Source organism: Pristiophorus japonicus, chromosome 17 (genome assembly GCF_044704955.1).
Source record: "Pristiophorus japonicus isolate sPriJap1 chromosome 17, sPriJap1.hap1, whole genome shotgun sequence".
In the NCBI taxonomy this organism is placed as follows: domain Eukaryota; kingdom Metazoa; phylum Chordata; class Chondrichthyes; family Pristiophoridae; genus Pristiophorus; species Pristiophorus japonicus.
This window is the reverse complement of record NC_091993.1, coordinates 34,109,344-34,133,929: the sequence shown is the minus strand read 5'-3', so window position 1 is coordinate 34,133,929 and position 24,586 is coordinate 34,109,344. Positions and strand designations below refer to the sequence as shown.

General features: G+C 50.6%; 1 protein-coding gene across 1 annotated transcript in view; it reads right to left on the bottom strand.

The window, feature by feature from the left end:
- Nucleotides 1–893: 893 nt before the first annotated feature.
- LOC139227681 (fibronectin type III and SPRY domain-containing protein 2) overlaps nt 894–24,586 on the bottom strand; it is a 43,246-nt gene continuing 19,553 nt past the window's right edge. The window contains exons 6-13 of the mRNA XM_070858623.1: nt 21,315–21,436; nt 20,743–20,904; nt 19,262–19,396; nt 18,248–18,404; nt 17,220–17,353; nt 16,863–16,992; nt 7,241–7,417; nt 894–3,099 (exon numbers count right to left, since the gene is read on the bottom strand). Of these exons, the coding sequence (XP_070714724.1) occupies nt 2,847–3,099; nt 7,241–7,417; nt 16,863–16,992; nt 17,220–17,353; nt 18,248–18,404; nt 19,262–19,396; nt 20,743–20,904; nt 21,315–21,436 (1,270 nt within the window). The 3' untranslated portion in view covers nt 894–2,846. The remainder of the gene's footprint in view (nt 3,100–7,240; nt 7,418–16,862; nt 16,993–17,219; nt 17,354–18,247; nt 18,405–19,261; nt 19,397–20,742; nt 20,905–21,314; nt 21,437–24,586) is intronic.

Here is a 24,586-nt window from a genome sequence, read left to right as displayed (position 1 = left end):
CATTTAAAAGAACCTCACGCTTAATGTACTTGGGCTTGATTCTCCATCAGGGGAGGGCTTTCCCCCCACACTGGAGTAACAGATTTTATGTATAGTTACCTCAAACAATATTTTACAGTCCACTAATTTTATTTGAGCTATAAATTAAAACAAAACATTAAACACTCTGTGCGTGATTTTGCCAACATGGTTATTACAGTTGGAACAATTTCCTGATGAACACAAAACAAACTGTTTGGCGAGCTGAGAGGCTCGCTGTAGAGGAACAAGGGGATTTAAGGGTTCGTGTACACAAATCACTAAAAGCTAGTGCACAGATACAAAAAATAATCAGAAAGGCTAATGGAATGTTGGCCTTCATCTCAAGGGAACTGGAGTAGAAAAGTTAGGAAGCTATGCTTCAGCTGTACAGAGCCTTGATCAGACCCCATCGGGAGTCACTGCGTTCAGGCCTAGGCATCGATCCACAGGAAGGATACATTGGCCTTGGAGGGGGGCAGCGCAGATTGACCAGAATGATACTGGGGCTAAAAGGGTTAAATTATGAGGACAGGTTGCCTGGACCAGGCTTGTATTCCCTTGAGTTTAGAAGATTGAGGGGTGATTGAGGTGTTTAAAATGATAGAGATTCCATAGTGTAGATACAGAGAAACTACTTCCTCTGGTGGGGTAGTCCAGAACAAGTTGTTACAGTATTAAAATTAGAGTTAGGCCAATTAGAGGGGAAATCTCTCAAACTCTCCCCCTGTGGATTCTTGGCGTCAATTGAAATTTTCCAGACTGAGATTGATTGATTATTGTTGGGTAAAGGTATCAAAGGATATGGATCAACAGCAGTTGTAATGTATTTGCTTCATGGGTTCTTTGTCTAAGAATTCATAGCAACACATTGCTATTAAGAATTAGTTGGTTTATTAGCATAGGTTTAACAATCACACTACACATTACCAGTTCATCCACCAGGCTCACAACCACCTGCCCCATCGTGGATCCCCCAAACCCAACTGGCTGTGGTTTTATTCAGTCTTGTGAACATCACATGACTGGCTAAGCCCCTCACAGTGCAACAGCTCTGCAACTCTTTTTGGGGAGAAAAATTAAACATTAAATCAAGTGCCCCCCGATCTGGGGGACACTCCAAACATTTTTCAAGGCCCTTTTTTGTTTTTTTGTATTTTTGGGGGTTTTTTGTGGGGTTTTTTTGTTGTTTGTTTGGACACTAAAATCATATTTTTCCAAGTGTCCCCTATAAAAGGGGAGGCGGACACTAAAACCGGCATTTAAAATAAATTAGACTTTAAAACATATAAAATCAAATTAAAATTTGGTTGCCGGGGGTGCAACAGCTCTGCAAACCTGTGAGCATACTCACTGGTGTATAAATTACTGCAGTAAATTGAGTTAAGATACAGATCAGCTATGATCTAATTGAATGGTGCAACAGGCTTGAGGGGCTGTTCCAATGGCCCCAAATGTAATTCCCCCACAACGTGACTTGTTGACCTGGTAGCCAAAAGTCCAGGTGTGACAAGAGGATTTAGTGTGACCCCCACAATTCTAGGAGGGAGCATTAAACCGGTTAGCAGAATTACTGCGAGGAAACCTTTAAAGCAATAAGCAGATCTTCTAACTAAAATTCTGGACATTCACCTCCATTTTTAATAAACTACATTCACTCATTTCTCAGTTGCTGGTTATGTTGCATCTAACAGGTTTGTCACTACTCAAACTTGGATTCAAAATCTCTGAGCTCTCAGCAAATTTGGTGTGCTGGATATCCCAAATCGCTGCATATCCGGCCAGAATGAAGCTGATTGGGTAATTCCCCCGTCAGTCACGCCTGGAGACTGCACTGCTGTAAGTGCCTGGGATTGATTTTACATACATCATTTGTACTATGTAACTACTCTCCACTCACTGCATTTTACTGGAGACATAATCGTGCTGTTATTGGGAGACTTTGCTGTAGTTTCAGTTGTGAGCTCTGTGCTGTAGTTTGCAGAGACTCTATGTAAATAGACTCTGTAGACTGTTTGCTGTAAGTCCCACCCCACATCGAACTCACCGGCTGACACAGTGCTGTCAATACTCACTCGGTTCTATAAATTGAGAGATCCTTTCAGAGGAAACAGAGTGTTGAGTTTTATAGATAGGGAGCTGATGATCTCCTGGACAGTGATAGTGGTGGGGTCTGGAACTCACTGCCTGAAAGGGTGGGAGAGGCAGAAACCCTCACCACATTTAAAAAGTACTTGGATATGCACCTGAAGTGCTGTAACCTGCAGGGCTACAGATCGAGAGCTGGAAAGTGGGATTAGGCTGGGTAGCTCTTTGTCAGGGGGCACGGACAAGATGGGCCGAATGGCCTCCTTCCGTGCTGTAAATTTCTATGATAGGGAGTGCTAAAACTGGCCTCAGAACCCCTGAGTAACGGGTAAAATTATCAAAGTTTCTGCTCCTATTCATTATCCAGTGACTCCTGTTGTGTGGCCATTGGCGGAGGAGCGGGGGCGCGGAGGAGGGGGGAAGGATCAGGCTTGGAGAACCAGTCCGACAAAATTAATGAAGGGACCAGAAGATGGGGGAAGTCAAAGAAATACTGAAGGGTCAATGAGTGGGCTACAATCCCAGTTTACACCACCAGGGATGCACTCCTCCCATAGCTCACTGGGCCCCTCCCGTGGTAGAACTGTGGTACTGCATCCCATGGACCCTCTCAAACCAACTGCACATCTCATACCTCAAACTCCAACAATGAAAAGCAATGCACATATGAAGGATGTTTCCCTTTGAACTAAAACCCAATCACACACAATGTTTGCAGCAACTAAAACTGAAGGAAGGTTTCATGGTAATTTTGTAAATTCGGGGATGGGAATACCGTGACAGATTTTTAAAATGCCAGATCTTTCCAAAGCAAAACAGGGATTGACAAGATTCTGAAACTGCTGTGAGAAGGTGAAGAGGAGCTGAGGGATGTCAGCATTGAAGAAGGAAAGTTTCCCCATCTCGTAGTCCAGGAGAATTCCAATTCTTTTTGGTGGTACGGTGACCCTCAAGTCTGGGGTGACCCCATTGTGAAGGAATTCAAACTTACTCCTGCAGGTCCAAAACAAGAGAAAAAGTGCAAGCAAGGAGTGAATGTCTCCACCAGGAGCAACTCACACACACACTTACTCCCTCACACGCACACGCTCACACTCATTTACACACACTCCCTCACACACACACACACACTCACACATACACTCCCTCACACCCCCTCAAAATCACACACTCTCACATACTCACTCACAGCTCACTGTTTAATTTCATAGAATCATAGAATGTACCAGTATAGATATTAAGAGCATGAAATAAATCAGGCAAAGTCGCAAACCAGTCCTGCCACTCTCGAAAAGACACTGTTTAAGCTAAAATATAGTTCAAGGTTCATGACTGATGGCTTCATCCTCTAGTTCATAGTTAAGTGTGAGTGTGAGGGGTTCCCCATTGCCCGCAGAGTGAGGGGTTCCCCATTCCCGCAGAGTGAGGGGTTCCCCATTCCCGCAGTGTGAGGGGTTCCCCATTGCCCGCAGAGTGAGGGGTTCCCCATTGCCCGCAGAGTGAGGGGTTCTCCATTCCCGCAGAGTGAGGGGTTCCCCATTCCCACAGTGTGAGGGGTTCCACATTCCCGCAGAGTGAGAATGAGGAGTTCCCCATTCCCGCAGTGTGAGGCGTTTCCCATTCCCGCAGTGTGAGAGTGAGGGATTCCCCATTCCCGCAGAGTGAGGGGTTCCCCATTCCTGCAGTGTGAGAGTGAGGGGTTCCCCATTCCCACAGTGTGAGGAGTTCCCCATTCCCGCAGTGTGAGAGTGAGGGGTTCCCCATTCCCGCAGAGTGAGGGGTTTCCCATTCACACAGAGTGAGAGTGAGGGGTTCCCCATTCACACAGAGTGAGAGTGAGGAGTTCCCCATTCCCGCAGTGTGAGGAGTTCCCCATTCCCGTAGTGTGAGAATGAGGGGTTCCCCATTCCCGCAGTGTGAGAGTGAGGGGTTCCCCATTCCCGCAGAGTGAGGGGTTCCCCATTCCCGCAGAGTGAGGGGTTCCCCATTCCCGCAGTGTGAGAGTGAGGGGTTCCCCATTCCCGCAGTGTGAGAGTGAGGGGTTCCCCATTCCCACAGTGTGAGAACATAAGAAATAGGAGCAGGAGTAGGTCATAGGGCCCCTCGAGCCTGCTCCGCCATTTAAGCCATTTAATACGATCATGGCTGATCTGATCATGGACTTAGGTCCACTTCCCTGCTGGCTCCCCATAATCCCTTATTCTCTTATCGGTTAAAAAAACTGTCTATCTCTGTCTTAAATTTATTCAATGTCCCGGCTTCCACAGCTCTCTGAGGCAGCGAATTCCACCCCTCTGAGAGAAGAAATTCCTCCTCATCTCAGTTTTAAATGGGCAGCCCCTTATTCTAAGATTATGCCCCCTAGTTCTAGATTCCCCCACGAGGAGAAACATCCGCTCAGCATTTACCCTGTCAAGCCCCCTCAGAATCTTAGTGTGATTGATCCTTTATTATCTTTTATCTCTATCCCTATGGATTCTATTTCTGTCTTGCTGATAGCTGCATCACTTTTTTCTACTGCCATTATGTTATCCCCAATAAGTACAGCTACTCCCCCTCCCCTCTCCCCCCGCTATCTTTTCTAAATATGTTATACCCTGCAATGTTTAATTCCCAGTCCTGACTTTTCTGCAGCCATGTCTCAGTAATCCCTACTATGTCTGGTTCCTCGCAACGCATGCTTGCCTCCAGCTCCCCTGTTTTATTACGGACACTGTGCATTATTGTACAGACAGTTTAACTCATTTTTAATAGGATTTCCTCTCACTTTATGTTTAACCATCTTTTTAGACACCTGTTCTATAACTATTTACTCCCTTGCCATCAATGTCCTCCCTTACTTTATTCTTTCCTGTGCTCTCTGTTCCAGTTTTGTTTATATTTAGGCTGATGACGTTTCTTGTCGATTCCAATGTCAATGGTCGGCAGTGAGATGAGCATCACACCAGAGACAGGACCTGAGCATGCAGTAGGTCATGTCTGGGGCTGTTCCACAGGTAAGTTTAACGGAGAATCCACCGTGCATTGATCACTCACCAACTGCTCCACAGCAAAGGAGAAGAAACATCAGATTGGCACATGGATGGAGGGAGATGGAAAGGATTTGAGTGCCCAGCTGTAAAGGGCTTTAATGAAGGAATAATCTGGGATGAAAATGCTTCTCAATCCTACCTCCTTAAATTGATTTTATTCCTTACGGATACTGTCTGAAGGAGCTAAACTCACAGCAGCACAAATTCATTAACCAGGGCTGTCGGGAGCTGTCGGCTCAGACTATTTACAGTTGAAGCTTCACGAAGGAAGACACAAATAATCTTCCGAATGTACTCGGGGACAGTGGGTCAAGTGAGGAGGAGGAACTGAAGGATATCCTTATTAGGCGGGAAATTGTGTTAGGGAAATTGATGGGATTGAAGGCCGCTAAATCCCCGGGGTCTGATAGTCTGCATCCCAGAAAGTGGCCCTAGAAATAGTGGATGCATTGGTGATCATTTTCCAACAGTTTATCGACTCAGGATCAGTTCCTATGGACTGGAGGGTATCTAATGTAATCCCACTTTTTAAAAAAGGAGGGAGAGAGAAAATGGGTAATTATACACCGGTTAGACTGACATCAGTAGTGGGGGAAATGTTGGAATCAATCATTAAGGATGAAATAGCAGCGCATTTGGACAGCAGTGACCGGATCGGTCCAAGTCAGCATGGATTTATGAAAGGGAAATCATGCTTGATGAATCTTCTGGAATTTTTTGAGGATGTAACTAGCAGAGTGGACAAGGGAGAACCAGTGGATGTGGTGTATTTGGACTTTCAAAAGGCTTTTGACAAGGTCCCGCACAAGAGATTGGTGTGCAAAATCAAAGCGCATGGTATTGGGAGTAATGTACTGATGTGGATAGAGAACTGGTTGGCAGACAGGAAGCAGAGAGTCGGGATAAACGAGTCCTTTTCAGAATGGCAGTCAGTGACTAGTGGGGTGCCGCAGGGCTCAGTGCTGGGACCCCAGCTATTTACAATATACATCAATGATTTAGATGATGGAATTGAGTGTAATATCTCCAAGTTTGCGGATGACACAAAACTGGGTGGCGGTGTGAGCTGTGAGGAGGACGCTAATAGGCTGCAGGGTGACTTGGACAGGTTAGGAGAGTGGACAAATGCATGGCAGATGCAGTATAATGTGGATAAATGTGAGGTTATCCATTTTGTGGCAAAAACACGAAGGCAGAATATTATCTGAATGGCAGCAGATTAGGAAAAGGGGAGGTGCAACGAGACCTGGGTGTCATGGTTCATCAGTCACTGAAAGTGGGCATGCAGGTACAGCAGGCGGTGAAGAAGGCAAATGGTATGTTGGCCTTCATAGCTAGGGGATTTGAGTATAGGAGCAGCGAGGTCTTACTGCAGTTGTACAGGGCCTTAGTGAGGCCTCACCTGGAATATTGTGTTGAGTTTTGGTCTCCTAATCTGAGGAAGGACGTTCTTGCTATTGAGGGAGTGCAGCGAATGTTCACCAGACTGATTCCAGGGATGGCTGGACTGTCATATGAGGAGAGACTGGATCAACTGGGCCTTTATTCACTGAAGTTTAGAAGGATGAGAGGGGATCTCATAGAAACGTATAAGATTCTGACGGGACTGGACAGGTTAAATGCGGGAAGAATGTTCCCGATATTGGGGAAGTCCAGAACCGGAGACATAGTCTTAGGATAAGGGGGAGGCCATTTAGGACTGAGAATGAGGAGAAACTTCTTCACTCAGAGAGTTGTTAACCTGTGAAACTCCCTGCCGCAGAGAGTTGTTGATGACAGTTCATTGGATATATTCAAGAGGGAGTTAGATATGGCCCTTACGGCTAAGGGGATCAAGGGGTATGGAGAGAAAGCAGGAAAGGGGTACTGAGGGAATGATCAGCCATGATCTTATTGAATGGTGGTGCAGGTTCGAAGGGCAGAATGGCATACTCCTGCACCTATTTTCTATGTTTCTATATTACTCGCCATTTAAATCAGCGAAACGGAGTAGACAAACGGTGTTAAAGTTGATTGTGATTCTTGTGACGGTTTCATTGTTAGTGGAGTCTCTGACATGGGCTGTAGTGGTGTGAGTGGGTTAGTTGCTGCTCTCTGCGTACCTGGATGGTGTGAGAGTGTGTCTCATGCACCAGGAGGTGATGTTTGATCCGAGGTAGCTGTCCCGAGGGGTGCTTGTGGAGGCGACGCCAATCCTGTACTCTGTGTCTTCAGCCACTTCCACCTCCCAGTAATGTTTCCCTCGGACGGGTACTAACTGTCCCAGGACAGCAGCACAGCTACCAGTGAGAGCAAGTCACAGTGTTAGCGATCAATCAGTTCACACCTATCAATGCCTGTTTGTGACCCATTAACAGTGGAGCAGCAGGTGAGAGTGATGTTTGTACAACCCAGTACCGTCCAATAGAAATCGCTGACTAGCCACCGGAGTGACCATGGAGGAACCGGTTTAGCTCACGCACTGACTTTGGAACAAAACACCTCAAATAAAAAATAGGTAAATGTATTTACACCTAAATTTATTTAAACATCTGCCGCCATTCAGCGCAAAACTTTGCAGTGTTTCTCTTTCACCAAAGTTTGAAATTCTGGCATAAATTTATGACACAGTTCATCATTGTACAGCTTCTCGGTTTTTGTCCAACAGTGGCGAGGAGGACATTCACTTCCTCAGACTGACTGCTGAGAATGTTGGTCCACAAGATCCCGCCCTCCCCATTCAGACCCTCCCCTCCCCCATCCAGACCCCCACCCCGCACCCTCCATCCAGAGCCCCCCCCCCCGGCAATCTCTCCCCCCGCACCCTCCATCCAGACCCCCTCCCTCCGCACCTTCCATCCAGACCCTCCATCCATCCAGATCCCATCCCTCCCTCCAGACCATAACCGAGGAAGTAAAGCAGCCACAATGATCATGTACTCTACTTTTACCAACAAATGCACAAAACGGTTAAAGTTCCCATGGATATTCTGTGCAAATGAGTGTTGAGATCAGATGACCAATGATAGTGTTATTATTCTTTAAATTTACGAATCGAAAATGCAATTCAGCACATCTGGATCCCAGTTAGCCACATGTGGCTGGAGGCTAACGTATTGTACCACACGGACATCATGCCTCCATCGCACGGTGAGTTAGATTCAAGTTCAGTGACTTCTGTACGTAGGCAAAATGCCAAAATCCAACAATGAAATGAATGACCAGTTAACCTCATTCTTGGCTGAGGGAGGAAAGTTGGTCAAGACACCAGGAGATCTCCCTGCTCTCCTTTTAATGATGCTGTGAGATTTTACTGTCCACCTGGAGCATCGGAATAGACAAACAGGACCTGGGTTTAACATCTCATCCAAAAGGCGGCCCCTCCGACAGTGTGGCACTCCCTCAGTACTGCCTCTTCGACAGTGCAGCATTCCCTCAGTACTGCCCCCCGACAGTGTGGCGCTCCCTCAGTACTGCCGCTCCGACAGTGCAGCAATCCCTCAGTACTGCCCCACCGACTGTGCGGCGCTCTCTCAGTACTGCCCCTCAACAGTGCAGCGCTCCCTCAGTACTGCCGTTCTGACAGTGCGGCGCTCCTTCAGTACTGCCCCACCGACAGTGCTGCGCTCCCTCAGTACTGCCCCTCGACAGTGCGGCGCTCCCTCAGTACTGCCCCTCCGACAGTGCAGCAATCCCTCAGTACTGCCCCACCGACTGTGCGGCGCTCTCTCAGTACTGCCCCTTGACAGTGCAGCGCTCCCTCAGTACTGCCGTTCTGACAGTGCGGCAATCCTTCAGTACTGCCCCACCGACAGTGCGGCGCTCCCTCAGTACTGCCCCACCGACAGTGCGGCGCTCCCTCAGTACTGCCGTTCTGACAGTGCGGCAATCCTTCAGTACTGCCCCACCGACAGTGCGGTGCTCCCTCAGTACTGCCCCTCGACAGTGCGGCGCTCCCTCAGTACTGCCCCACCGACAGTGTGGCGCTCCCTCAGTACTGCCCCTCGACAGTGCAGCGCTCCCTCAGTACTGCCCCTCCGACAGTGCGACAGTCCCTCAGTACTGCCCCTCCGACAGTGCGGCGCTCCCTCAGTACTGCCCCTCGACAGTGCGGCGCTCCCTCAGTACTGCCCCACCGACTGTGTGGCGCTCCCTCAGTACTGCCCCTCGACAGTGCAGCGCTCCCTCAGTACTGCCGCTCTGACAGTGCGGCAATCCTTCAGTACTGCCCCACCGACTGTGTGGCGCTCCCTCAGTACTGCACCAAGTTCCAGTGGTGAGGGTGCTACACATTAAGCTATTCATCATTATCAAAGGCAGTCCCTCGAAGCGAGGATGACCCGCTTCCACGCCAAAAAGGGATGAGTTCACAGGTGTTTTAATGAAGGACCTGATATTCCAGATCCCGAACTACATCTTGAAGGGTGGAAGATGCCTGTGCGTGGATTTTTTTAACGTGTGGTGGCCATTGCACACCAGCCACCACATGGGCTTGACAGAGCTAGGTCTTGGTCCAGTGGCAAGGATTACCCCAGACGACTGGAGACTAGCTCTACTGCACGGACCGAGCCGCACACATATATCAGTGTGGGCTGGACCGTGCTGCCCCTTGGCCCTCGCCTCTTCTGGGCCCCAAACTCACACCTCTCCTGGGCCCCGGTCACTTGCTTCTACAAACTCTTGCTCCTTCACCCCTCTTGCTGTGCCTGCCCGCATTACAATTGTCATGTATGTAACAACACTGCAATACTGTATATACGTAAGAAATGCATACCTTGACCACAGGGGGTGAACTTCTGGGAGACACTCCTCACCTGGTCATCCAGGTATATAAAGGGAGGTCCCACGCAGGGTCATCACTTCTTGGTCCTGTGAATAAAGGTTCAGGTCATGGAGTGACCTTGTCCATAGAATGTGCCTCGTGTGGATTTGTAGTATTGTGTAAGGAATTTACATTGGCGACGAGAAACGGGAATCAACGACCCACGAGAATGGCCACTGGCAGCACAGAGGAACGGTACTGTGTTGGTGAGGACTGGGACGATTTCATTGAGAGGCTCCAGCAGAGTTTTGTCACGAAGGACTGGCTGGGAGACGCAGCGGCCGACAAGCGAAGGGCTCATCTGCTAACCAGCTGTGGACCTAAGACTTACGCGCTCATAAAAGACCTGCTAGCACCCGAGAAGCCGGCGGACAAAACCTTTGAAGAGCTCAGCAAACTAATCGGTGAGCACCTCAAACCGGCGAGCAGCGTACACATGGCCCGACACAGATTCTATACCCACCAACGTCGGGAAGGACAGAGCATACCGGATTTCGTTGCGGACCTGCGGCGCTTGGCCAGCCTCTAAGTTCACAGACGCCTGTGGTGGGGAGATGCTAAGGGATTTCTTTATTGAGGGCATCGGTCATGCTGGGATTTTCAGAAAGCTAATTGAGACCAAGGACTTGACCTTGGAAGCGGCGGCGGTGATGGCTCAGACTTTTATGGCGGGGGAGGAGGAAACCAAGATAATATACGCGCGCAATTCTGCCTCCAACGTGGCGATGGATCAGGGAGTCAATATCATAAACGCGACACAGATCCCCACAGGCAGGCAAGGGCAGTTCAACACACCCCAGGCAGCAATAGACCCAAGAGTAAGTCTCCAACAGAGACAATGGTAGGCTGAACGGACATTTATGCCCCCCCAGTGGACAATGCGGCCCGGGATGGGGCCATTGACACCCACTAACAGGGTGCTCAAGAGCAGTCAAAGGGACAATCAGCGAGGAATGTCTGGTAACAGCTCTTTTGTTCACAACAATGGGAATCTCAGTTCATGCTGGAGGTGTGGGGACAGACATGCTGCCAGGACTTGCAGGTTTCAACAGTTCGTCTGCAGAAATTGTAACCTCAGTGGCCATTTAGCCAGAATGTGCAGAAAGCCTGTAACCAGGCTAATATTCGAGGCGGATGAACCAGATGAGGGGTCTGCGAAGCAGGATGACGCTTGGGGCAAATCAATGGATGCTGAAGTTCAGCGAGTTCATGTGGCAAACATTCACAGCTCATATACCAAAACGCCACCCATGATGATGAAAGTCCTATTAAACGGCATCTCTGTACGTATGGAGCTGGACACGGGGGCTAGCCAGTCACTCATGAGTGTTCAACAATTCGAAAAGCTGTGGCCACTCAAAGCCAGCAGACCCAAATTAGAATGCATTGAGACGCAATTATGGACGTACACCAAAAAAATCATTCCAGTGCTAGGCAGTGTTGGTGGTCACACACAATGGATCGGTGAACCGGCTGCCGCTCTGGATTGTCCCGGGCAATGGTCCCGCACTGTTGGGGAGGAGCTGGTTAGCTGAGATGAACTGGAAATGGGGGGATGTGCACGCCATGTCATCTGCGGAGCGAAGTTCATGCTCACAGGTCCTACAGCAATTTGAATCACTATTTCAACCTGGCGTCGGGACGTTCAAAGGTACCAAAGTAGTGATACGCATCACCCCAGACGCCAGACCAGTGCACCACAAAGCCAGAGCTGTGCCGCATGTAATGCGGGAGAAAATTGAAAGCGAGTTGGACCAGTTGCTGAGAGAGGGCATCATCTCGCCCGTTGAATTCAGCGACTGGGCGAGCCCCATCGTTCCCGTCCTAAAAGCGGATGGCTCGGTCAGGATCTGTGGCGACTACAAGGCCACTATCAACCCGGGTGTCCCTACAAGACCAATACCCGCTCCCGAGAGAGGAGGACCTTTTTGCCACGCTGGCAGGCGACAAGCTGTTCACCAAGTTGGACCTCACTTCAACCTACATGACCCAAAAACTGGCCGACGAATCTAAACTACTGACCACCATCACCACACACAAGGGACTGTTTGTTTACAACAGGTGTCCGTTTGGCATTCGATCAGCGGCCGAGATTTTTCAAAGAAACATGGAAAACCTGCTCAAATCCATTCCCGGAACAATCGTATTTCAGGACGACATCCTCATCACCGGTCGTGACACCGAGGAACACCTCCACAACCTGGAGGAGGTGCTACGCCGACTGGACCGGGTAGGCCTGCGACTCAAGAAGTCTAAATGTGTGTTTTTGGCTCCTGAGGTTGAGTTCCTGGGCAGGAGGGTTGCTGCAGATGGGATTCGGCCTACCGAATCCAAAACTGAGGCGATTCGACGAGCGCCCAGGCCCTGCAACACATCGGAGTTGCGTTCATTTCTGGGACTCTTGAACTATTTTGGGAACTTTCTGCCAAACTTAAGCACATTGTTGGAGCCGCTACACGTGCTCCTGCGTAAGGGTTGCGATTGGTTTTGTGGGGACTGTCAGGAACGGGCTTTCAATCGGGCGTGGAACCTACTTTGTTCAAATAAGTTGTTGACCCTGTACGACCCTCGTAAGAAATTGGTTCTGACATGTGATGCATCGTCCTATGGGGTTGGGTGCGTGTTGCAGCAGGGTACACTGAGGGCCAACTACAACCTGTGGCTTATGCCTCCAGGTCGCGCGCTCAAGCTGAACGGGGATATGGGATGGTTGAGAAGGAAGCACTCTCATGTGTCTATGGGGTGAAAAAGATGCCTCAGTACCTTTTTGGCAGGAGGTTCGAATTAGAAACGGACCACAAGCCGTTAACATCCCTGTTGTCAGACAGCAAGCTGTCAATGCCAATGCGTCAGCTCGCATACAGCGATGGGCTCTCACGCTCACTGCATATGACTACACCATCCAGCACCGGCCCGGCACCGAAAACTGCGCTGATGCGCTCAGCAGGCTTCCACTGGCCACCACTGAGGGGGCAGCAGAGCAAAGCGCTGAGATGGTAATGGCTGTCGATGCCTTTGACAGCGCAGGCTCCCCCATCACAGCCCGCCAGATCGAAATCTGGACCAACAGAGATCCCCTCCTATCCTTGATTAAGAAATGTGTCCTGACTGGGGATTGGGCGCCCGCACACGGAGCATGCCCTGAGGAGGTCTGACCATTTCACAGATGGATGGATGAGCTCTCCATCCAAGCTGACTGCCTACTATGGGGCAGCCAGGTAGTCATGCCCCAGAGGGGCAGGGAAGCATTCTTCAGGGAACTCCACAGCGAGCACCCAGGCATCGTGCTGATGAAGGCCATTGCTCGGTCACATGTGTGGTGGCCGGGAATTGATTCAGACCTGGAACACTGTGTTTGCAGGTCATCCAGCGTGTGCCCAGCTAGGTAATGCCCCCAGGGAGGCCCCGCTCAGCCCGTGACCCTGGCCCACTAGGCCATGGTCATGTATTCACGTAGACTACGTGGGCCCGTTCATGGGAAAAATGTTTCTCATTGTGGTTGATGCGTACTCGAAATGGATCGAGTGCATCATTTTGAATTCGTGCACGACATCCACCACAGTGGAGAGTCTACGTGCGGCCTTTACGACCCACGGTTTGCCGGACATCCTTGTTAGCGATAATGGCCCATGTTTCACAAGCTACGAATTCCGGGAGTTCATGTCGGGTAATGGCATTAACCATGTCAGGACAGCACCGTTCAAGCCGGCCTCCAATAGCCAGGCGGAACGTGCGGTCCAAATCATAAAACAAGGCATGCTCCGGATTCAAGGACCCTCCCTTCAATGCCGCCTATCGCGCCTCCTGCTGGCCTATAGGTCCCGACCGCACTCGTTCACGGGGGTCTCGCCCACGGAGCTACTCATGAAATGAACACTCAAAACTCAGCTGTCCCTCATTCATCCAGTCCTGTCCGGCTTTGGTTCGGTATTCACTAAGGAGGACACAAACAACCTCCCGGATATAAAAGGGGTCAGAGGGTCTAGTAAGAAGGAGGAACTGAGCGAAATCCTTATTAGTCGGGAAATTATGTTGGAGAAATTGATAGGATTGAAGGCCGATAAATCCCCAGGGCCTGATGGTCTGCATCCCAGAGTACTTAAGGAGGTGGCCTTGGACATAGCCGATGCATTTACAGTCATTTTCCAACATTCCATAGACTCTGGATCAGTTCCTATGGAGTGGAGGGTAGCCAATGTAACCCCACTTTTTAAAAAGGAGGGAGAGAGAAAACAGGGAATTATAGACCGGTCAGCCTGACATCGGTACTGGGTAAAATGATGGAATCAATTATTAAGGATGTCATAGCAGCGCATTTGGAAAGAGGTGACATGATAGGTCCAAGTCAGCATGGATTTGTGAAAGGGAAATCATGCTTGACAAATCTTCTGGAATTTTTTGAGGATGTTTCCAGTAGAGTGGACAAGGGAGAACCAGTTGATGTGGTGTATTTGGACTTTCAGAAGGCTTTCGACAAGATCCCACACAAGAGATTAGTGTGCAAAGTTAAAGCACATGGGATTGGGGGTAGTGTGCTGACGTGGATTAAGAACTGGTGGGCAGACAGGAAGCAAAGAGTAGGAGTAAATGGGTACTTTTCAGAATGGCAGACAGTGACTAGTGGGGTACCGTAAGGTTCTGTGCTGGGGCCCCAGCTGTTTACATTGTACATTAATGATTTAGACGAGGGGATTAAATGTAGTATCTCCAAATTTGCGGATGACACTAAGTTGGGTGGCAGTGTGAGCTGCGAGGAGGATGCTATGAGGCTGCAGAGTGACTTGGATAGGTTAGGTGAGTGGGCAAATGCATGGCAGATGAAGTATAATGTGGATAAATGTGAGGTTATCCACTTTGGTGGTAAAAACAGAGAGACAGACTATTATCTGAATGGTGACAGATTAGGAAAAGCTGAGGTGCAACGAGACCTGGGTGTCATGGTACATTAGTCATTGAAGGTTGGCATGCAGGTACAGCAGGCGGTTAAGAAAGCAAATGGCATGTTGGCCTTCATAGCGAGGGGATTTGAGTGCAGGGACAGGGAGGTGTTACTACAGTTGTACAGGGCCTTGGTGAGGCCACACCTGGAGTATTGTGTACAGTTTTGGTCTCCTAACTTGAGGAAGGGCGTTCTTGCTATTGAGGGAGTGCAGCGAAGGTTCACCAGACTGATTTCCGGGATGGCGGGACTGACATATCAAGAAAGACTGGATCAACTGGGCTTGTATTCACTGGAGTTCAGAAGAATGAGAGGGGATCTCATAGAAACGTTTACAATTCTGACGGGTTTCGACAGGTTCGATGCAGGAAGAATGTTCCCAATGTTGGGGAAGTCCAGAACCAGGGGGCACAGTCTAAGGATAAGGGGTAAGCCATTTAGGACCGAGATGAGGAGAAACTTCTTCACCCAGAGAGTGGTGAGCCTGTGGAATTCTCTACCACAGAAAGTTGTTGAGGCCAATTCGCTAAATATATTCAAAAAGGAGTTAGATGTAGTCCTTACTACCAGGGGATCAAGGGGTATGGCGAGAAAGCAGGAATGGGGTACTGAAGTTACATGTTCAACCATGAACCCATTGAATGGCGGTGCAGGCTCAAAGGGCCGAATGGCCTCCTCCTGCACCTATTTTCTAGGTCTATATCTATGAAATTATTGAGGGCAAGCGCCAGTCCTAAAACGAGTACCATGACCGAAATTCAAGGGGGAGATGTATAGAAATTGATGACCCCGTGTTTGTTCTTAATCACGCTTAGGGGCCGAAATGGCTTGAGGGTACTGTAATAGACAAAGAGGGGAATAGGGTCATAGTGGTTAAACTTAACAATGGACAGATATGCTGCAAGCATCTGGACCAAGTAAAAAAAAAAAAGGTTCAGCATGGACACTGAGGAACCTGAGGAAGATCATGAGATGGTATTCACACCACCGTCAATGAACGAGCAACAAGAACATTCAGCAGCATGCACAGTCCCTGCGGTCAGCCCGGAGAGGCCGGAATCACCACAGGTGACAGACACGCATACCAAAGCTCAACAGCCAGAGCCCCAACTGCGGCGCTCCACGAGAGAGCGCAGACCACCCGAGAGACTTAACCTATGATCCCAATAAGATGTTGAGGGGGAGGTGATGTCATGTATGTAAGTTTTATGTAACAACACTGCAATACTGTATATACGTAAGAAATGCACACCTTGACCACAGGGGGTGAACTTGTGGGAGACACTCCTCACCTGGTCATCCAGGTACATAAAGGGAGGTCCCACGCAGGGTCATCACTTCTTGGTCCGGTGAGTAAAGGTTCAGGTCATGGAGTGACCTTGTCCATAGAATGTGCCTCGTGTGGATTTGTGCTATTGTCTAAGGACTTTACAGCAACCAGCGACCTGACTTCGCAGCCGTCGCCCTCCTGTAGTGGCATGCTACCACCGCACACTGCTCCCTCTGATGGCCACAGTCTGCTGATGGTCTTGCAGGCCGGGACCGCGCCGCCACACGCTGCTCCCTCTAATGCAGCCTTTCAATCACAGTAATTCACTAACATGGCCTTTCAATCACAGTAATTCACTAACGTGGCCTTTCAATCACAGTAATTCACTAACATGGCCTTTCAATCACAGTAATTCACTAACGTGGCCTTTCAATCACAGTAATTCACTAACATGGCCTTTCAATCACAGTAATTCACTAACATGGCCTTTCAATCACAGTAATTCACTAACGTGGCCTTTCAATGGCGCTCCCATGAAGCTATTCAACATCTGCTGTCGACGCTTAAAAGCTGAATAATAGCAGTTCAGCAGAGTAGCAGAGGGTACCTGGTACCTGTGGGATCATGTCCTACCCCAGTGACCAATCAGTAGCTGCAACTCAAGGGCACGGGAGAACAGTAGAAGCAGAATTGTAATTATTTTCAGAAACACACCTTGTAAACCTGTCGTCGTAGGTGAGAGGGTCAGTGAGGACACCTTCCTCGTTATAAACAATCGTCAGCCCATCCTGCAGGATGGACAGGGAGAGATGTGCCGTCTGCTCATTCAGGTAAAGCTGGGTACCTGGGACAGACAAAGAGTTGGTCAGAAGATATTCCAATCTCCAGCCAATGTTCCATGACCATACAATGCTCACATTAAGGTAATAGAAGAATAAGGCGATATGAGAAAAGCTTTGTTTATTGATATTAAATATAATATTGCAGAGGTCCAGCCAGTTCCAGATCTGGTCACCCCTGGGGTGTGACACAGCCTCTAGTTAGACAAAGCAGGGCTGTTGATATACTCACCTGTGGTTCTAACGGTAATGGGTGCACTCCTCTCACTGCAGCCTCCTTTATTCAGCGCTCTGATGTAGAAGAGATAGCTCTCTCTGGGCTCCAGTTCAATTACTGTTTTACACAATGTTATTCCCGTCAGAGACCTGGAAACACAAACAACAGCTGATGGTGCAGTGAGCGGCAAGAAGCAGCATTACCGCCAGCATAAATAACACACGGTCACTCAGGCCAATGATGGGTCTGACTCAGGGGTCACTCCAACTGACCGATGATGGGCCTGACTCTGGGGTCACTCCAACTGACCGATGATGGGCCTGACTCTGGGGTCACTCTGACCAGTGATGGGCCTGACTCAGGGGTCACTCCAACTGACCGATGATGGGCCTGACTCTGGGGTCACTCCAACTGACCGATGATGGGCCTGACTCTGGGGTCACTCTGACTGACCGATGATGGGCCTGACTCTGGGGTCACTCTGACTGACCAGTGATGGGCCTGACTCGGGGGTCACTCCGGACAGTGATGGGCCTGACTCAGGGGTCACTCTGACTGACCGATGATGGGCCTGACTCAGGGGTCACTCTGGCCAGTGATGGGCTTGACTCAGGGATCACTCTGACTGACCGATGATGGGCCTGACTCAGGGGTCACTCTGGCCAGTGATGCGCCTGACTCAGGGGTCACTCTGACTGACCAGTGATGGGCCTGACTCAGGGGTCACTCCGGCCAGTGATTGTCCTGACTCAGGGGTCACTCTGACTGACCAGCGATGGGCCTGACAGGGGTCACCGGCCAGCGGGGAGGAGTTGGGGTGTTGGGACGTCACCGACTATTTTGGGGGCACTACCGCCCCAGTTCTGCCGGCTGGGAGGGTTGAAAGGTCAACCCTGTGACTCGATACCTGAACCGTGCATATCGCACCGCATTTATTACAGCCTGGGTTTATTTACCCTGGGTTTATTCTAGCCTGGGTTTATTTAGCCTGGGTATATGTTAATGTTTGTTCCTGTTTCACGGGCGATGTGATCACTACTCACTCTGTGAGCCATTCCGTCCAATCACAGTCGCAGCAAACTTGGCAGAATTCCAGGGTGTAGGAATGTGCGGGGTTCCCGCTCCCGGGTTCCCACTCGATAAGGGCTGCATCCTGGCAGCTCGCCACGGCCCTGCTGTTGATACTTGGTGCTAAAGGGACTGAAACACGGAACCAACGTGAGTAGCTGTTACACGCAGATCGGCGACATTGTCGGAAACCAGACCCCAATCTCCCCAGGTTGCTGGGAGTTGGTGCAATCTCCAGCTTCCCCTTTAGGGGGGTTTATTGGAGGGTTCCACTGTATCCATGGAGGTCGGTGTGAGTGAGGTGGCTGTGTGTCCAAACCATGGCAGAGGGTCTTCCCCCTTACGCAGCGGGTGAGGGGCACATGGGCAAAATGGGGGGGGGGGGGGCTCTGGGAATGGTTCACCCCCCCCATGGTGCGCACTGGTTAGAGTATCCCGCCACACAGAGGGGGCGGGGCGCCTGGATTGCCCTGAGCAATTTCCTAACTCCAAAACCCAGGCTCAGAGCAGCTCCAATAGGCAGCGGGAACGATGCGGGTTAATCCCACTCCTCAAATGTCTGCAAAGCTAAGCGTGCTTCCCATTCCTCTGGTGAATGACCTTTGTGTTTGACCCCTTACTCTGGGTCACCTAGCGTTATGCTGCAGGCATACTTGGGTGGAAGACCTGTGCCTACAGTGCCCTGTGTGTGCTGGTGGGAGGGTGTGGGGGGAGAGGGTGTATGGGGGGGGGTTGCTGGTGGGAGGGTGTGGGGGGAGAGGGTATGCTGGGGGGGCGGGTTGCTGATTAGAGGGTGCGGCAGCGAGCGAGCTCTGGTCTGGGCACCTCGTGTATTGGCTCACTGGCTCAAAGCCTGTGCCAGGCTTTCCAATTCCATTGTACATTTCTTCTCCTCATTTTGCTGGCTACCTCAGGTTGCGGACGATTAGATTAACGTCATGGGTCACATCAGCCTGGCCCCAGGTGCCTCCCTCTCCCGCTGTATTTACCTGTCATGTGCTCGGCCCGGTCACTGACGGCGCTTGTCCCGGTGGAGTTGGTGGCGGTGACCCAGAACTCGTACACGGTGCTTGGCTGCAGCTCCCTCACGGTGCAGTACATTTCCTTTACCGTCAGCGATGCGTCTGTGGGGGAGAGAGGTGCAGAGCAGACACGGGTTATTAGGCAAGACCTGAATGGGTATCAGTGCTGTGGCTGCCACACCAGACTCACAGGACCCTCTCATCCACACCCAGAGCTTCGCACACCCCTTCCCCAACAAGCACTCTGACACGGAGCAGCAAATGTGCCCAGACCAGGCTCCAAACTGGTTGGCGTGGATCGGTATCTTTCCCACCGACCCACGGGGCGAGTGGTTTAGACTCTTTCATTTGTTAATTGAGCCTCACAGACTGATCAGGGAACGGAAATGAAAGGATGGGGAGGTGGGTACCGGAGGGGAGGAGGGGAAGGGCGTGGTGATGGAGAGAGGAGGAAGGGGGGAAATGGGGAAGAGAGTGGAAGAGATGGGGTGGGGGAGGGGAAGGAAGGAGGATTGGGGAGGTCCAGCGGGGGTGGGGGAGCACCTCAGGATGTGAAGTAATTTCCAGTATTTAGGACGAAACTGATGGTGGATGAATTTGACCAATGCAGAGTATTTCACTGGGAATTAAGGGGTCAAAATTCGGTCTGGCCGTTTTTGAGGCGGTGTCACGGGCTGAGTGCTGATTTTAAAGACTCAGTTATGCCGCCCAAAGCTGAGAGAAAGTGGCGTTGCACACTCACCCTCAGGGGGCCCACGGGGCGGGCGCTCAGGAGGCCCACCCAATTTCCCCACGTGCTGCCGGCACGCCAGTTTAAAACAAAAAGGAAAAGACAAGATTCCCGCACTTTCTCTCACCCACCCTTCCCCACTGGTCCCATTAAAAAATAACCATACCCACTGACCTTGCTCCCTGGAGGCTCCTGCCCCTGGACCCGCAATGTCCCACCACCTTTCCCAGGTTGTACGGACGCCTGCCGGTAAGGCCGCCGTACTCACCGAATCTCGCCGTGGCAAGGGGGCGTTTCACGCTCGATGACGTCACCACGCGGGTGGCGATAGTGCGCGCAGTGGTATGTCTTGCAGCCAGCCCCACTGCCCAACTAAATTTCCCGACAGTCCAGGAACCCGGTCGTGCCGACAGTAAGGACTTAGCCGCCAGTTAACCGGCCCTCTCCGACGGTAACGGGCAGTGCCAGAAACCAAATTTCGAGCCCTCTTATGTTGTGCATATTAAGCACAGACTGGAATCAGGAAATGTTTGGACGGTTCTGGCAGAGAGCGGGACTCCCAGACTCCAGGGAAGGTCAGGAGAGTTCGAAGGAGAGAGGAGCCTGAATGGCCACTGAGTTTCCTGTTCTCATTACACGGGTGTCAGTGTGTCGGGGGACCTCATCACCATCTGAATTCAGTTTCTCTCATTCTCACCTCTGCCCCACAGTCACAAACCTGCAGTGTCCTGGTCTTGCTGTGAGCTGTTCCCCAGCAGTTGTCTGTAGTACAGCTCATAATGTTCCACAGTATCATCGGCCGAAAGGCTCCAGCGGACTCTCACTGAGGTGGCTGTTGCCGTATCAGGAGCCTGAGGGCACATCGATGGGGCAGAGGGCGCTGCACAGAGAGAAAATTACTGACCACAACTTCACAATCAACCAATGGGAGCCTTCCTGTAACTTATTAACCCGGTGACATCATCCTACCCTAACTCCGTTGTCTTCCTGTGTCATGCACTGAGAGGGCAGAGAATTCTTCAACGTGCCTGGAAACTGAACAGAAATTATACAGGGACCACTTCCCCGGGTAACCCTCACGTGATTGGCTTGGTCAGAAATTCCTTATCTCACAAAGTTAAGCGTAATGTATATTTTGCGTGAGTGTGTGTGGGTGTGAGTGTGTGTGTCTGAGTAAGTGTGCCTGGGTGTGTGTGGGTGTGTGAGTGAGTGTGTAGGTGGGTGGGTGTGTGGGTTGGTGGGTGTGAGTGAGGGTGTGTGAAATGGTGTGTGTGTGTGTTGCTCACATACCTGGGAGGCTGCTGATAGAGTCTATTAATCGCTGCACCTCAGACATATCCGTTGGGAATTTCTCAAATTCTGTTGTTGTAGGAAGCTCCGGGTTCAAGTCCACTCGGAGAAACTCTTCCAATCTGTTGGGTGAGAGAAAGAGTGGAGTGACTGAAGGTACCGGGGGGTTTACTGGTACTGGGGTTACAGGTGGGCACCCTCTGGTACAGGTCTAGGCAATGATTGGCACCTGACTAACTGCACGAGCCTAATCCTATCCCACACACACACACACCCACACACAGACTTGTTAGCAGAGGTCACTGGGCTGTGAATCCTGCACAATTTCCTCCGCCTATCCCAGGGATCATCATAGGCAGTCCCTCAAAATTGAGGAAGACTTGCTTCTACTCCAAAAGTGAATTCTCAGGTGACTGAACAGTCCAATGCAGGAATTACAGTCTCTGCCACAGGTGAGCCAATCGATGGTGCCCTGACTGCCACACTGACTGAGGTGGGCTAACCCAGGACAGACACAGATCTTTCCACTCTCATCGCTTTAATCCCAGATAATTTTTCCAGTTTTCTCCTCATTCATTTGCTCCTCTCCTGAAGGGCTGGTGGATGCTGGGCCGCTTAACGCTGTAAATACGCAGGCTGTGCAATACGCAGGCCGTGCTGGTCACTGTAAATATGCAGGCTGTGCTGGGCGCTATGCAATACACAGGCTGTGCAGGGCACTGTGCAATACACAGGCTGTGCTGGGCGCTGTGCAATATGCAGGCTGTGCTGGGCGCTGTGCAATACGTAGGCTGTGCTGGTCACTGTAAATATGCAGGCCATGCTGGGCGCTGTGCAATACGCAGGCTGTGCTGGGCACTGTGCAATATGCAGGTTGTGCTGGGCGCTGTGCAATATGCAGGCCATGCTGGTCGCTGTAAATATGCAGGCTGTGCTGGGCGCTGTGAAATACGCAGGCCGTGCTGGGCGCTGTAAATACGCAGGCCGTGCTGGGCGTTGTGCAATACGCATACTGTGCTGGGCGCTGTGCAATACGCAGGCTGTGTTGGGCGCTGTAAATACGCAGGCTGTGCTGGGTGCTGTGCAATATGCAGGCCGTGCTGGGGGCTGTAAATATGCAGGCCACGCTGGTCACTGTAAATACGCAGGCCGTGCTGGTCACTGTAAATACGCATACTGTGCTGGGCGCTGTGCAATATGCAGGCCGTGCTGATCGCTGTAAATATGCAGGCCATGCTGGGCGCTGTAAATACGCAGGTCGTGCTGGGCGCTGTAAATATGCAGGCTGTGCTGGGCGCTGTGCAATATGCAGGCTGTGCTGGGTGCTGTAAATACGCAGGCCGTGCTGGGCACTGTAAATACACCGGCCGTGCTGGGTACTGTAAATACGCCGGCCGTGCTGGTCGCTGTAAATACGCAGGCCGTGCTGGTCACTGTAAATATGCAGGACGTGCTGGGCGATGTAAATATGCAGGCCATGCTGGTCGCTGTAAATACACAGGCCGTGCTGGTTGCTGTAAATATGCAGGCCGTGCTGGGCGCTGTAAATACGCAGGCTGTGCTGGGCACTGTAAATACGCAGGCTGTGCTGGGCGCTGTGCAATATGCAGGCTGTGCTGGGTGCTGTGCAATACGCAGGCCGTGCTGGGTGCCGTAAATACACAGGCCGTCCTGGGCGCTGTAAATACGCAGGCTGTGCTGGGTGCTGTAAATACGCAGGCTGTGCAATACGCAGACCGTGTGCCCATTCTGAATGTGTTTGCAAGCTATTGGACCGTGAGAGAATCACAACAATCCCAATCCTTTCCTCACCCGACAGGAACATACACACTTTCAGCTAGTGTCACTGAATAGCGACTGGGAGTAGGAAGGCTGTGTCCAATGGTACCCCCTCCACCCTCCCCTTGCTACAATCCAGCTCAGACCCAGTGTGAACCTGGTGTCCTCTCGCTCTGCCCCACACAATGAGCTGCGCTTAACCAGTAAACCAGCAACAAGGCTCTTGCCTGAGAATTCCTCCACAATGCAGTCCCAATATTTAGCTAAAATCCACCCTAATCTGTCCTACAATTGGCACGGTTCTTGTTGGTACCAAGCTCCCCTCGGTGTTACTTTAATGGGGCCATTAATCCAGTAATTGTTGGGTGGGCTTTTTGCCACGTGAGCATGGTGAGGGGAGCAGCTTGGCAGGAGCTCTTTAACAGTTCGGGTGAGACTGCACTGGTTAGGATTTTTACACTAATGTTACCCTTTGTTGAGGGACAGAACAGTTTTCTACTTTATTTTGCACCCAGTATTGAGCACTTCCAATGGATATTAAATGCAAAATAATGCTCACTCTACACTGCCTCATCGATAGGGCTGAAGTTGTCCTTTGAATGAAAGACGGGAAAATTCCTGTTTCGGAACAGAATCGAGGGAGCGTGTGGCTTTGAAAGAAGCAAGTTCTGAGAATGCAATTTTATTAGTGACCAAAATAGCCACTCCCATTTTTCCTTAAAGCAGAAATTTCAAACCCAAGGCATGTTAACCCCAGTGTTGGAGCCGCAGCCCCTGCTGTACCAGTGTGACCTTTCCCTCCCCAGCCACCATGCCAAGCGAGATTACCCGCTTTGTGCAGCTTCATGGCAGCTCTGTGATTGGCTTTACGCCCACCAGGAATGCACTGTGAGCAGTGGGAAAGTGGTCTAATGTCTCAGCTCATGAGCTCAGTCAGCACAAAATTATAAACACAAAAAGAGATATCATGCAAAATGTATGTCGAATCAAACCATTGGAATGTTGCAGTGCACGTTCTGTAAACACGAAGAGCCAAGTGCCCTGTCACGCTGAAGGATTACCATTTTCTCTGGCCTTTCACCAGTAAACTAGATAGCTGAGAGACGGATCCCCTGATACAGTGAGCCATGCCAGTGTTACCATAGATACAGTGAGCCATGCCAGTGTTCCAGATACAGTGAGCCATGCCAGTGTTACCATAGATAGTGAGCCATGCCAGTGTTCCAGATACAGTGAGCCATGCCAGTGTTCCAGATACAGTGAGCCATGCCAGTGTTACCATAGATACAGTGAGCCATGCCAGTGTTACCACAGATACAGTGAGCCATGCCAGTGTTCCCAGATACAGTGAGCCATGCCAATGTTACCATAGATACAGTGAGCCATGCCAGTGTTCGGAGACACAGTGAGCCATGCCAGTGTTCGGAGATACAGTGAGCCATGCCAGTGTTACCATAGATACAGTGAGCCATGCCAGTGTTCGGAGATACAGT